Source organism: Xiphophorus maculatus, chromosome 6 (genome assembly GCF_002775205.1).
Source record: "Xiphophorus maculatus strain JP 163 A chromosome 6, X_maculatus-5.0-male, whole genome shotgun sequence".
Lineage (NCBI taxonomy): Eukaryota > Metazoa > Chordata > Actinopteri > Cyprinodontiformes > Poeciliidae > Xiphophorus > Xiphophorus maculatus.
Genome location: NC_036448.1, coordinates 28,173,509 through 28,187,134, shown reverse-complemented (window position 1 = coordinate 28,187,134; position 13,626 = coordinate 28,173,509). Strand labels below are relative to the sequence as shown.

Below are 13,626 nucleotides of genomic sequence, written 5' to 3'. Positions count from 1 at the left end.
CAATAAATTAATAATTTATTTACCACAAACTCTGGAGCAACTCCAGTCTCTACGTCTTTAGTTTGTTCTGAAATATCTCAGAGAGCTCACTGTGCTACAATAGCTAGCAGTGTTAGCTAGCTCAGTTGCTAGCTAACACCGGCTAACGCTCTCCTGTGAACTTATTAGAGATATTTCAGACCGATATATAGACTTTAATTTAATTAAATTATTGAAGTTTTTCTTTACATTGCAGTGATATTACTGAACTCAGAGTCAGAACTAACATGGAAGAAGCAGCCAATCAGGCGTCATGCTCTCCCTTAGTCCCACCCACTGAGTTTAAATTATTTCACAAAATTATTTACTAAATCATGAAATATTTATATTATTTTTTTAAAGTGAAATTTGAAAATGCCTATATTTTATCAAATGTTTCTGTATTTCTTTCCAGTTTAAAAGTTAATGACATGTTTAAATAAATATTTAGTAAGTTATGTACATATTTAATTTATAACAGGACATTTTCACATGTTATAGGTGAACTAATCTGCCAGTTTTGTTGACTTAAAACAAGCTCCTATATCCTTCTGGAAAGTTACTGGTAAGTTAGTTTTGTCTTATTTCAAATGTACAATTTGGAAAAATACTTGGTAAGATTTCATGTTTTTGCATCGTTATAAATTGGCATTCAACATTTAAAAAGGGATGATATTAAAAGGATTGTGTTTATTTTGTACAGTTTATATCAATAATCCAACATATTGATGTAACTGTGATGTTTGTTTGATATTTCTGTCGTGTTTCAGACGAATCCACATCTCCAAAGCCGCTCTGGATTGTCTGAACGGCGACTACGAGGTGGAGGAGGGTCACGGCAAGGACCGCAACGACTTCCTGCGGCGCCACAACATCGAGACGTACCTGGTCAAGCAGCCGGAGGAGAGCCTGCTCACGCTGCCGGAGGACATCATGAAGGAGGCGGCGAGCTCGGCCGACCGCCGGGCCAGCAGCGCCACCTTCAACGAGGCGTCCTGGAGCCCCGAGCTGCCCTTCGACAACATCGTGGGAAACCAAAACGTAAGATCCGCCGGGTTCTGTTTCACACTGAGAAAGAACGCCCGTCTGGACCCACGGCCCGTCCTGCAGCCGAACTATTGGGCTTCAATCAGGTTGTCAAACTAAAGCAGAGAAATGCACCACGCTTCCTGCAGGGCGGCGCTGTTTGAGGAGACGGGCCGTAGTTTTGCAGTGCATGAGATCTTCTGGGTTGTCTTGGTTGTTTTGTCCCTTTTAGTTCCTCGGATTGAACAGACAGTGTGTGTGTGTGTGTGTGTGTGTGTGTGTGTGTGTGTGTGTTTGTGTGTGTGTGTGTGTGGAGAAGGTGTAACATCGTGTGTGTCGGCCTGCCTGTGTGAGGATGACGAGTGTCATTTAACATCTTCCTCTTTCTTTTTGGTCTTAATCATCCGTGTGAAACAACAAACCTGCTGGTTTTTACTGGAGGATCAAACTACTGATGTAGTTCAGTGTCTTACTTTCATTAATAACAGTAATTTAATCATCTTAAACATCCTCAAAGTCAGATCTGTTTCAGACTGCTTCACCAACTGAGCTGTAAAAACATTAATAACCGAGCCACCCATTGATTCTGTCTGGTGTTTAGTCACAGTTCTGTGAAAGAACGGAGCTACATGCTTCATATCGGAGTAAAACGTGTGTCTGCGTTCACACAGCACCTCTTGATGCTAAATTCAGATTTTTTAAAATGTTTTTTGTGTGTTTGTTCATACTGCTGAGTGATGCAACAGCATCAAAAGTTGCTGTTACTTGCACAACTTTTCTGTTACTAAGCAACAAAATAGTTATTGGTTGAATATGTGAAATTTCCAATAGCAAAGGGATTTCTTGTTGTCTCGTGTTTATTGGCAGCAGACATACAACGGATTGGCGCACTACTGCCACCGAGTGGCATGGAGTCCAACTACATGTTTTATTTTTGTTTTGTTTTTGGAGAAATCCTAAAAGGCATTGATGTCAAATTTGAATGAAATGCAGACACTTTGAAAACAATCTGATTGCATCTGATTTTGTTCCAATTACATGATCCCGTTAGCGCTAAAACTAAAGGTTGTAATATTTCATGATTATTGATCATCATTGAGTTTCATCAGTTGGAGTTTCTTTAGTTTTGTAGATTCTTCAGATCTGTGTTAGATTTTATCAGTCTCTCACATCGTTGTGTTTTTGTTTTCCACTGTTGTTAGTTACTGAGGTTTGCAGGTTTGACTTTCATTCAATCCTCCATAAACAGTCACAGTTATTTACAGTCCTGTCATGAAACTCAGAAACTGAGGCCTGCAGAGTCTCAGAGTCTCTTTTGTGAGTCTCTGTGATTATTCACTGGAATCCTGACTATTTGCTGCCATCTGAAATGTTTTCCAGGTGTAATGAGTAAATATATTCTGGCTTTAAAGCATTTGTTGCAGTAAACTGTGATTTGATTGTGCTTTGTTCAGGTTTGTGTAGTTTCCAGCCTGTCAGGCTTCCAGCTTCAGAGGAATATTGTTTCTGCTGTTGTTGGCCTGATAAAGCGCCTGTCGGATCAAAAGCCTGACTCGTGAATATCAGAGCTTCCTCTGAGGAGTTGTGCAGCGCCGTGTCTGGCTCTCCTGCGGCTTCCCGTCTCCTACAGGTTCCTCCCCCCACGCTGTCCGTGTGATTCACGTCTCTGCATCAGCGCATGCGGCGCAGAGCGGCTTGCAGAGTGTGTGTTTCTGTCCGGGTCAGGCCAGGTGAGCGACGGCCGCCGGCCGGCGAGCAGGAAGCTGGAAAATCTGAGCAGAGCAGCAGGAAACTCTGGAGACGGAACAGCAAAATAAATCCTTACGTTGTGGTAAAAACAAGAAGGCTCTGAGTCAGGGGTGTCCAAAGTGCGGCCCGGGGGCCATTTGAGGCCATCGAACTGAACTTGTGTGCCCACTTTGCAAGAACACAAAATCTAGTTTACAGTGTAAATATCTCAGTACACTTCAAAACTAACTTACAAATGACTTTTTAGTATAGGAGCTTCTTTAAGGTCAACAATTCATCAATATTGATGAAAAAGTTTTAATTCCACTGGTAGATTATGTCTGGAAAAATGTCTATTAAATATTATTAAATAATCTGCCAGTAGAGCTAGTTCAGAGAAAACTGATCCCACTTACAAAGAATGTAAATATAATATAAGAATAAATATTTTTTCATGTTTAAAGACAGCGTTGATATCGGTGAAAGCAGTGTTAGCATTGGTAGCGCTGTTAGCATTGGTAGCTGTAGTAGCGGTGATAGCATTGTTAGCGCTGTTAGCATTGTTAGCTGGTTCCTGTGGGGCTGACTGCACATCCAGAGGATTCTTTCAGAAACGGACTGAGGAGTCCGGCAGCCTGTACTCCCTGCAGCTCGGCGCCGGCTCCCTGCTCCGCTGCGTACCTGCTGGCGGCCATGATGCTCCTCACTGCCATGGAGCTTCAGCTCATCACCAGAACCTCTGCAGCGCTGCAGGGAGACGTCCTCCGGGTTTCATCTGTGAACGGAGCTCAGCTGAATGTTTGGGCGTCAGGAGAGTCCATCAAGACATGTTTGGAAATCCGCATGTCAAAAGGCAATCTGCCTAATAAATGTCAAGATGGTTCACTTTATGCGACATTATTCCTGCTGCGCCTGCGGCGGCTCGTGCTTATGTAACTGCTTGCCTGCGATCCTTTAAAGAGCACCACAGGAGACCTGTTGCAGCTGCAGGCTGGAAACGTATCACATTCTAACCTTCATGGTCACATTTTTAGACGTCTTCATCTCCACGTCCAGCGCTGCTGTTTCCCACAGATGGAGGTTATTTTTGCGTCACATAGATCAGTTTATGTGCAGTAAATCCGAACGCAGAGCTCAGCAGTCTGACTTTGATCAGGCCTGCTGGGATTGGTGGCCTTTCTGCTCCATCCTCTCTCAGGGACCTTCACGCCAAACACGATCAGGCCGGCCGGACTCGGAGCGCCGCTCCCTCCGTTTCCCTGCGGCGGCGTCTCTGGGCCGAGGCCAGGCGTCTTCCTGAGGTCACATCCTCCGCTTCACTGGATGTTTGGATTCCGAGCGTCCAGATGATCGCAGAAAGCAGATGGTGGGTCAAAACGTCGCAGTGGGCGTGAACACTTTGCTCGATGAAACAAACGGTTTCATGTTTGAGCCGAGTTTCTCCTCTGAAGTGAGCAGAAGCTGAAAGATTCAGTTAGCGGTGGGTGATGTTCAAAGATCTGCTGCAGATGTTTTCAGTTTCTGATTTAGATTGAGGGGATTTCCCTCTTCGCTTCTGAAACACTCCAAATGAAGCGAGTAACAAGGAGCTTCAGCTTCAGACAAATCAACAACCATTTATATCACAACAGATATATAATATCAATAGAGGTATAGATAGTATGATAGAATAGTCAATAATTTTACTGAACTCCGATCCAGAGCTGCAAAGCATTCTGGGTGATGTAGGCAGAGGAAGAACTTTAGCTTCTCAGTCTCTCATGGCTGGCTAGGCTAGGTTGGTGACTTTAACTAACTCACTCACTCTTTGGTTGCCTAGCAACAGCCTGCTGAGTAACTTGCGCCGCAGCATTTTCAGGTTGTGCACAGGACTGCTTAAAAAACACAACTGTTTTTATTTTTAAAAGCAACGGAGTGAAAACTGTGGATAAAACAGAAAAGAAAAGTTCACTCAGTCCGAAATATGAAATATATTTTCAACAAAAAACTAGTGGATCGATAATCGATATCGACTGATATGAGGCAAGGCAAGGCAAGGCAAGTTTATTTATATAGCACTTTAAAACAGTACCACTGACCAAAGTGCTGTACAATCACAAGATTAAACAAATAAAGATCAAAATTAAAACACATAAAAACCAACAATGCAGTGACATAAAACACTCTATATAATACATAAACATACCCAGATAAATACAGAAAAGCAGCATCTCAAACTGAATCAAAGGCCAACCGAAAAAGGTAAGTCTTAAGAGCAGATTTAAAAATTGCTAAAGAGGGGGCCTGTTTTACCAACATAGGTAAAGACGTTTATATCGTGATAAGTTTTTCAGTCATATTGTCCAGCTCTAACAGGACGGCGTCATTGACCATGCAAAAAACTTTTTATCTGTATTTTCTCTTGATGCTAAGATGATGAACATGCTGATGGTTTCTTTCAAACTGATGGTTTGAAACTTTTCATATTTATTTGGAAATACGATTTGGATTTAAGGACTTGGACAGGCGAAGACCCTGGACAGGACAGACAGACTGTAGCTATGGTTACTGGAGGATCTGGGCCAAGCGGGTCGGCGGATGGGAGTCCTGATAGATGGACAAGGAAACATCCGAGATCCAAAGCTTTTTAGCTCAGATTACTAAGAATAGTGTTTCCTTTTTTCCTCCATGCTGAAATTTTTCTGTGATGTTCAGTTTTCCTTGGAGATCTCACTACCATTTTTTAACGCTTCTGATCTGGTAACCAACAGCAACCAAACAAACATTTGTGGAAAAATGACCCAAAGTGAAACTTTTGTATTTATTCTTTAATATTTCCAAATGAAAACCGTGAGGAAACTGGATTCACGAAGACTTTTCAAAACAAAACACAGACGACCCAAACCTGTTCTAATGTTTCCAGATAGAAGCAGCAGCTGTGCCGGCGGCCCGGTTCTGGCCCGGTTCTGACCCGGGCTGCATTCTAGCAGCGGTTCGGTCAGATGTGGCTTGGCGCTGCTGTGAGACGAAGCCGTGATGAGGCTGACGTGTCATGGCGGCTCCTCTGGCGGCCTCCATTATGACCCTCGTCGTGTGTTTGCTGTCTGGGTTCCAGAAATGCTAATCGTCTGACACACGGGCCACTTGGTCTTCATTCATATGCAACAGAGCTTCGCTCCGGTTCAACTGCAGCTCCGGCTCGTCTTCCTCGCCTGGAGCCGCTTGGCTCGCAGTGATTAACGGCTCCGATGCTCACAGATCGGCTACAATCATCTGTTCATTAAAAAAAAAAAAAAACACATGAAAATGGATTTAATTCAGCTGCAACTGAACGTAGTAATAAATTATTCTGACAGTCAATCCTTCAGTGAACAGTTGATCGTTTATAGCAGTGGTCCCCAAACTACGGCCCGCGGGCCAGATGCGGCCGCCTCCACATTTGGTCCGGCCCCCTGAACAATACCAGAGTATTTTCATATATGTGCATTTTTATTTGATAAGTTGGACCTTTGCAATAAAATGTTCCTTAGTAATGAACTTTATTTATTATTAACAGTTAGTTAGTAATTATTTTATACATGCATATAATTGACCCTAACCCTTTTTTTATGTGGAGAACCCAGTGTTATTTGGTTATTATTTATTTCATAAACAGTGTTATTTCCTAACTTTTGTTCTCTGAAGAATCCAGAAAAGGTTATTTGATTGTGCTTTCTGAAAAACAATACATTTTTATGTTTAGCACTCTTACAATCGTCACACTTTTTCTGTTACAAACTGACCCCGGCCCCCCATCAGAGAAGGGACAAGTTATGTGGCCCTCACAGGAGAAAGTTTGGGGACCCCTGGTTTATAGGATCAGCAGATAAAAAGCTCAGTGCTCTGATTAGCTACGGCTAATAGCATATCTTAGTTAGCTATTTTTTTCCATTTGTTTTTACAGTTTGCTTCTTTTATCCACTATGAACAACATTGTAGTTCATCACATTTAAACCCTGAGAAGAATATAAATTATAAAATGAATTTTTATTTTTAGCAATTTTATCAAGATTGCTACTTAGTTGTTTTTGCTAACTAGCTTGAAGATAAGCTAACAAAATGATGTGACACTGAAAGACAAATGTAGCTAAATTGATCAAATTTTGAAAACACAATTTGAATCTATAGAAAAGAAAATTGCTGTACCTCTTCATTATAATAGTGTGTGACAAATTACAACTTAATAGTGAAGGTATAACTATGAAAATATCAATTAGAAACCATGTCTTTGGATTAACGATTATTCAAAAGATTTTCTGACAGAATCTGAACCAGGAGAAGTTAAAGTTTTTTAGAGAAGTTCTAAGAAGTTATTTTTAGTTTAAATGACAAATGTATATATTTCTGTACAGTTTTGTGTTAATTTCTGTTCAGAATCTGTTGCTCTTTCAACAGGCGGCTTTTTAGAGTCTGTAGTTAACAATTAATCAGCTACTAAATAAACTGATGTTTGTTTTACTAATCAATTAATCAAGATTAATTATTTGAGTCCTGGCATTTATTTAACATTTTATATTATTTTGGTGATCTTTTTAAATAGTTTGTCAGACTTTATGAAAGTTTGTCTTTGGTCTGAGTAACGAACCAATTAATTCACTCAGCCATAAAAAGACTCCTAAACTCAAAGGATGAGCAAATAACTGACTGACTGACTGATAACTGACCAGTTTCTCCAGTTAAATCTGTAAACTAACGGCCCAGTGATGCTGGCGGCAGTGAGAATCGTTGTTTCTGTCTCATTGCTCCCTGTTGACCACGTGGATCGTGTCGATGTGAGGGAATCTCCCTGCAGCTCCGGATCTTACGGCTCTGAGTGATAAGTGTCTGAATCGTGGCCGTTTATTATTTCCAGGTAGTTTCCATTAGCGTGTAATTCTGGCGATAGTGGAGCCGGCCGGTAACAAAGGGCCAAAAGCGTCCATTAATCAGGACTGATGGGGGACGGCCATGCATGTGGAGCCTGAAAATGAATTTTTAATGATCTATCTGAGCGTGATGGATCTCATGTGTTAACGTGTCGCATTAGGCGAGCTGAGGTGAGACGCCGCTTTGTTCTGAGATATTGAATCTCCAAACATCTCCATCTCCGCTCACAGCTTACGGCCGGCTGCTCTGACGCTCTCTGACGCTCCAGGTTGTAACCTGATGCTGCGGCTGCAGCGGTGTGGAGGAAATGGCTGCTGTCGCTGCTATGACCTGCTGAGCTTCTCATCAGGGATGATTTTGTTTTCATTTCAAAGCAGAAAAACCACCGCATGGAGATCTGACACATGCTAGGAACGATCTACGATTCTTTACAAAAATATTCTCATATTCAACCATTTTTCTTTACACTTGGTCACTTTACAATAAATTTCAGTAGATATGTTATGAATTTTATTTTGTAGCATTTATTGTGAAAACAAAGTAAACAATGAAAACTTATAGCTGAAAAACACAAGCCATTTTTTAATGTTTTTATGTTTGTATTTTGAAGTATTGCTTTAGAAACGGCAAAATTTCTTAATTTTGTTTAGCTCTTCTTAAAGCGCTAAAGAATAGATGGAAATGCGTTTGCGAAATAAGCTCTGACGTAGCGAACGCTGCCATCTGCTGGCGGATCTGTGCCTTACCAGAGCCATGAAACTGAAAACTAGCCAAGACAGTTAGCTTAACTTATAAAATACAACAAATAATACCAAAAAGCACCAATAATGCACCGTCTCGAACAAAATACTGTGAGGTTTTGTGACAGAATGTGAACAACTTCAACTTGTATTAATTATTGGTGCAGATTTCTTCTTCAAACTATTCACACTTTGTTGTCTGGTCATAAATTAATACATTTTAACTCATTTGGTGAAGCACTGTTTCTGAAAAGATTATCATTCCTGAGGAATCATTGATTTAATTAACCTGAATTTTACCTGGTAACTTAGGTTTAGTGAAACTGGCTGCTGTTTTTGGACATCGATTAATCAGACTCAGGTCAAATCTTTACCAGCATCCTGGTTTTCCTCGTATGTTCACACAGTTCTTTGGCTTTAAACTTGTGAAAATATTTTAGATTTTGTTTATAATAGAGGAAAAAGTCAAAGGTACTTGTTGTATTTTTCTTAGTTTCCAAAAGTTTGATGGGAAGGGATTAAATTAAACCAGATGAACTTGAAAATCTTTACTTTTTTGGGAAATCTGTGCTTGTTAGAGTCTAATTTGAGTTTTTGCATCTGGACTCTTATCTGAGCTGTTTTTTCCTCCGTTTCCTGCCTGATGATTTTGGTTTCCAGCCCTGTAATTGTGTTTTAATCTTTCTGACGGTGTGTGCGTTACTCTGAGCTCTGTCTCCACTAACACGGCCGCGGCGCGCCGCCGGAGCGAATGGGATCTGCATGTTTTGCTCTGAGCTGTCGCTCTGACAACTCATGTTGCATTTTGGTCTCCCGTCTTTCCTCCTTTTTGATTTAATTTTGTGTTTGTAACCAACTGTGTGTCTGTTGTTTCTTTTTTCATTTGTAACCTGAATGAAACGAAAACGGGGGACAAGCAGGTTCATTCTATGTGCATGTGCTTTCCCTCTAGACTCTGGCTGCCCTAACGAGAAATTCGATAAATCTGCTTCCAAACCATCTTGCACAAGCTTTGCATGTCCACTCTGGTCCTGAGGAAATTAACAAGCGAATAGAGAGTGCCATCGACTTACGGAGTGGCGATAAGTTGAGAAGAGAGCATATCAAGCCTTTCTCACTGATGTTTAAAGACTCCAGCCTGGAAGAGAAGGTAGCTGGGGTTTGAGATAGATCCATGTTTTCTCCTCTCTCTCCCTCCTCATACCTACTTTTGAGATTTCTAAAAGCCAAAAAATGACACCAATTTTATTAAATCATGAGTAAGCTAAAGGCACTTACATCAAGTTTATTTGTTAGTCTCTCCATTTTTGCATGAATCCCTGAATAAATACAAGCTAACCAAACGAGGACAGCCGTCAAATTTAAAAATTGGGGTTAAAATAAATAAATTTGCCATCAGTAATCTTTGTTCTATTATAGAAACTGGTCACTTTTTATTAAAAAAAGAACAAATTAAGTGTTTGAGTAATGACTAAACAAATCCAATCATTTTTATCTGAACTTTGAGAACCACTAACAAATATTAATCTATAAAAAGAAAAAACATTGTTTCTGTATTCCAAATAAATCAAATGGAAAACAAAAAGCTGGAGAAGTTTTGCTTTGAGGGAAGTTATTTCCAAACTAAGATATTTTAGCATAAATTTTGTTTTGTTTATGTTAGAATATGTTAGAATAAAATAATAAATTTGCGATTTCAGTGGCACACTTTGGACTCCATACAGAAAAACTGGTCTGTAAAAATTCACCCCAATAAAATCCAGATTTTCTGAGTTTTCCTTTTTATTTTAGGTTCACCTAAAAAATTATTACTCATATTTTAACTTTAATAATCACAGAACAGATATGTTTTGTTTTCTTTACCACAGCCTAGTGATGGCCCTTCAGTTTACTCATGACCAAAACGTTCGTACCATGGAACTATGGGAAATTTACAGTTCTGTGGCCAAAATTGACCAGTTCAGCTTCATTTTAAAATAATTTTTTATTTTTCTCTTGTCTTATCTTTTGATCACTGCATTCAGTAAAAAAAAAAAATTAAAAACCATCAGCCTTGTCTAAAACAATTTTTATCTTCAAATCCTGAATGTTTGAAATTGAATTTTTATTAAAAGTGTAAAAGTAATAACCAGTAAAAAGATGGTGATTTAAAAAATAATAATTTCTGAATAACTTTTGCAATAAGCTGTTAGTAATTTGCAGTTATTCTGACTTGAGTAAACAGACATTTGTCATTTGTAATAAGAAAATTCAGGACAGTAGTTTAATGGTTAAAAACGCTAATTAACAGATTATAATCAGTTTGTTTATTACATATTTTTTAAATAGACAGCTGTTTTATCAGGAAGTATCAGGAAAATCATCAGTATGTTGATTATCTAATGTTGTTATGGTGATTCTGTGATCATTAATCATGAAGAATTAAAGTATAAATAAAAAGTATGAATGTTTTTCTTTGCTGAATGCAGTCTCTTTTTGCACATCTTTTTAATATTTTCCCGTTTTGTTTTTGTTGCTGTTGAGTTCTTATTGGCTTCCATACTTGTGTTTTATCACCATCCCCCAAAACTACCTTAATTTAAATACTTTTATTTTGTTTACCTGATTAACCTGTAAACCTCCTCAGTAAATGTGCAGTGATTTGGTGTTGGCTCCCTTCATCCTTCTTTATGATTTATTTATTTCTTTTTTCTTTAATTTATTTTATTTGCCAAAGTTGTGACCGAACGTGAAGCATCCTCTTGCTAATTTCCCAGCACCCTTGAAGAAAGAGACAGAGGTGTTCGGGGCAGCAGGTGTCCCTGGGGTGGAAAGGGGCAAATAATCTTAGCCATACTGTGCTAGCTACCTAGCTTCCCTCAGGAACGGCTAACCTACAGATTTACCTTCCTCAATGTTTAGACATTTTTCTGAAGTTTTAAAACAGGCCTTTGTTTTTTTTAGCAGAAAATTTAAGTATATTATTATTTGACAGTTTTGCAAAGAAGAAAGTTTTTTTAGTTCGACGATTTTCTTTGCTAAAGTTTAGCTGTGGCTAATTAGCATAGTTTAGCTAGCGACTTTTAAAATGTTTTTCTTTGTTTTTTTGCTACTTTTATCTATTTTTAGTCAAATTTTATTTATCAGTCATCATATTTAGACCCTTGTAGGAAATAAATGCATTTTTAAAAATATTTAGTAAATTTATTGATCCATGTAGTTGTTCCTGATAGCTAGCTTAAAGAAAAATGTGTGACTCTTAAATACAAATGTAGCCACATTTATAAAATTCTGAATACAAAATCTGAATCAACAGAAAATACATTTTCTGTTCCTGTTTAGTTTATTACTGTTTGACAAAATACAACAAGTAAAGAAGGCAAAATATAAAAGGCACCAAATTAATGTCTTTGCTTTTTTGCTCTTTATTTTTTAGTTGTTAATTAGAAGGGCAATAAAAACATGTAATAAACTCATTTTCCTGCATCTTACTTTAGTCCATGTTTCAGGTTTAGGGTTTATTTTCGCTCAGCACTCTCTGTTGGCGTCTCGGCTAACATCTGAAACGCTCACAGCTAGCATGGTGTCTGTCAGCTTCGCACCTTCCCCAGGACCCACGGCTAACCCACCAGCTCCTGTCTCTCTCTAACGCTTGTGGTCGACCGAGTCGCATGCATCTGTGGCAGTGCATCCGTGTGTTTGGCACATTTTGACTCGTCCAGTCCTCTCTGTTTGTCTGAAAACCTGTTTCTCCCCCTCGCCTCCTCTTCCTCCTCCTTTTCTCTTCGTCTTCGTCTCTCTGTCCCTGTGCAGTACTCACAGATGAGGGACGAGGTTTTCAAGTCCAACCTGGTCTGCGCCTTCATCGTGCTCATCTTCATCACAGCTATTCAAAGCCTGCTTCCCTCTGCCAGGTAAGGGAGCGTCAAAAAAGCAACAAATGGTCCAGCGTGGCGAAACCGATAAGACTCAGAGAGAAAAATCTAACTGGATAATTATCCTACCCTGATAAAAAAAAAAGCAAAAAACTGTCAAATGTATCTTAAACACATTGTACAATCTGCAACACGTATTAGGGACAGTAAATTTCCACCATAAGATCATGGAAATTTATGAGTTTCAAAAGTAAAACAGTTTAAACTTTTGGAAGTCAGAAATGTAAAAATGTTTTGTCTAAGATTTCAGAGATTAATCTCAAAATCTTTAGCAAATTTTCAACTTTTCAAGCTCAGGTGAAGCGTTGAAGTTTTCACTCAGAGAAAATCTGATTTCAGTTTTCAGGTATTTTTCTGCATCATTTCCAGGTGAAGCAGCTCGTTATGAACAACGCTGCTCATTCAGCAGCTCAGGACAGGAAATGGAATGAGATGCTGGAAAATGGTTTCCTGTTTTTCTGACCCTCAGAGGGATTCTCATGTTCTGAAGTTAAAATCTGAACATAGAAGAGTTTCTTCAGATATGACCCTCTTAAAGTGTCACAAACTGTTATTAATAATCAGTATTTTTGTTAAATCTGTTTTTTGTGCGTGCAGAATGGTGACGATGGTGATCCAGTTCTCGGTCCTCATCGTTCTCCACTCCTGCCTGGTTCTGGTCACGACGGCGGAGGACTACAAGTGTCTGCCTCTGGTTCTGAGGAAAGCTTGCTGCTGGATCAACGAGACGTACGCAGCGCGAAACGTCATCATCTTCGTCTCCATCCTCATCAACTTCCTCGCTGCAATGATCAACATTGTAAGAGTGATTAAAAAGAAAAAGGAAATGTTTATTTCTTCTCTTCTGGCTTCAGATTTTCTACGCCTGACGATGATTTTATTTCCACCATCAACTGTTTGCCTATAAGACATAAATTGTGTTTTTTGTTCTGAAAGGTTTTCTGCAGCCAAATGTCTGCAGGTTGCAACTTTTCATTCAAACGCTGTCATATTAATAAACAACTGATAAAACTCATGTTTAAAGATAGTTACTTTATTCTATTCTTAATAGAAATATCAATCCTAGATAAGCCATTCTATGTCTCTAAATTTTTCAGCATAATATTAAACATAAAAACTGTTTTGTTTTTTGAAACAACATTTTTTGGTGTTTTAATTAAAACATTGATGAATTTTAAATTCATACAGATTTGGCCAAAAGTTGACATTTTTAAACGATATGGAAACTTTTGCTGAGGAATGTAGATGTAGTCAAAGTCTCAGAAAGAGAAGGACTGCAGGATTTACAAGTCGCCACATTTTTTCTCCTGGAAGTT

General features: G+C 39.1%; 1 protein-coding gene across 2 annotated transcripts in view; it reads left to right on the top strand.

Moving 5' to 3' along the window:
* Nucleotides 1-13,626, top strand: part of adcy8 (adenylate cyclase 8) — an 83,749-nt gene that overhangs the window by 45,776 nt on the left and 24,347 nt on the right. The window contains exons 7-10 of one of the 2 annotated variants that reach the window (XM_023335276.1): nucleotides 789-1,059; nucleotides 9,349-9,546; nucleotides 12,189-12,289; nucleotides 12,908-13,109. In XM_023335276.1, the coding sequence (XP_023191044.1) occupies nucleotides 789-1,059; nucleotides 9,349-9,546; nucleotides 12,189-12,289; nucleotides 12,908-13,109 (772 nt within the window). The remainder of the gene's footprint in view (nucleotides 1-788; nucleotides 1,060-9,348; nucleotides 9,547-12,188; nucleotides 12,290-12,907; nucleotides 13,110-13,626) is intronic. The other variant, XM_023335277.1, reaches the window with a different exon arrangement.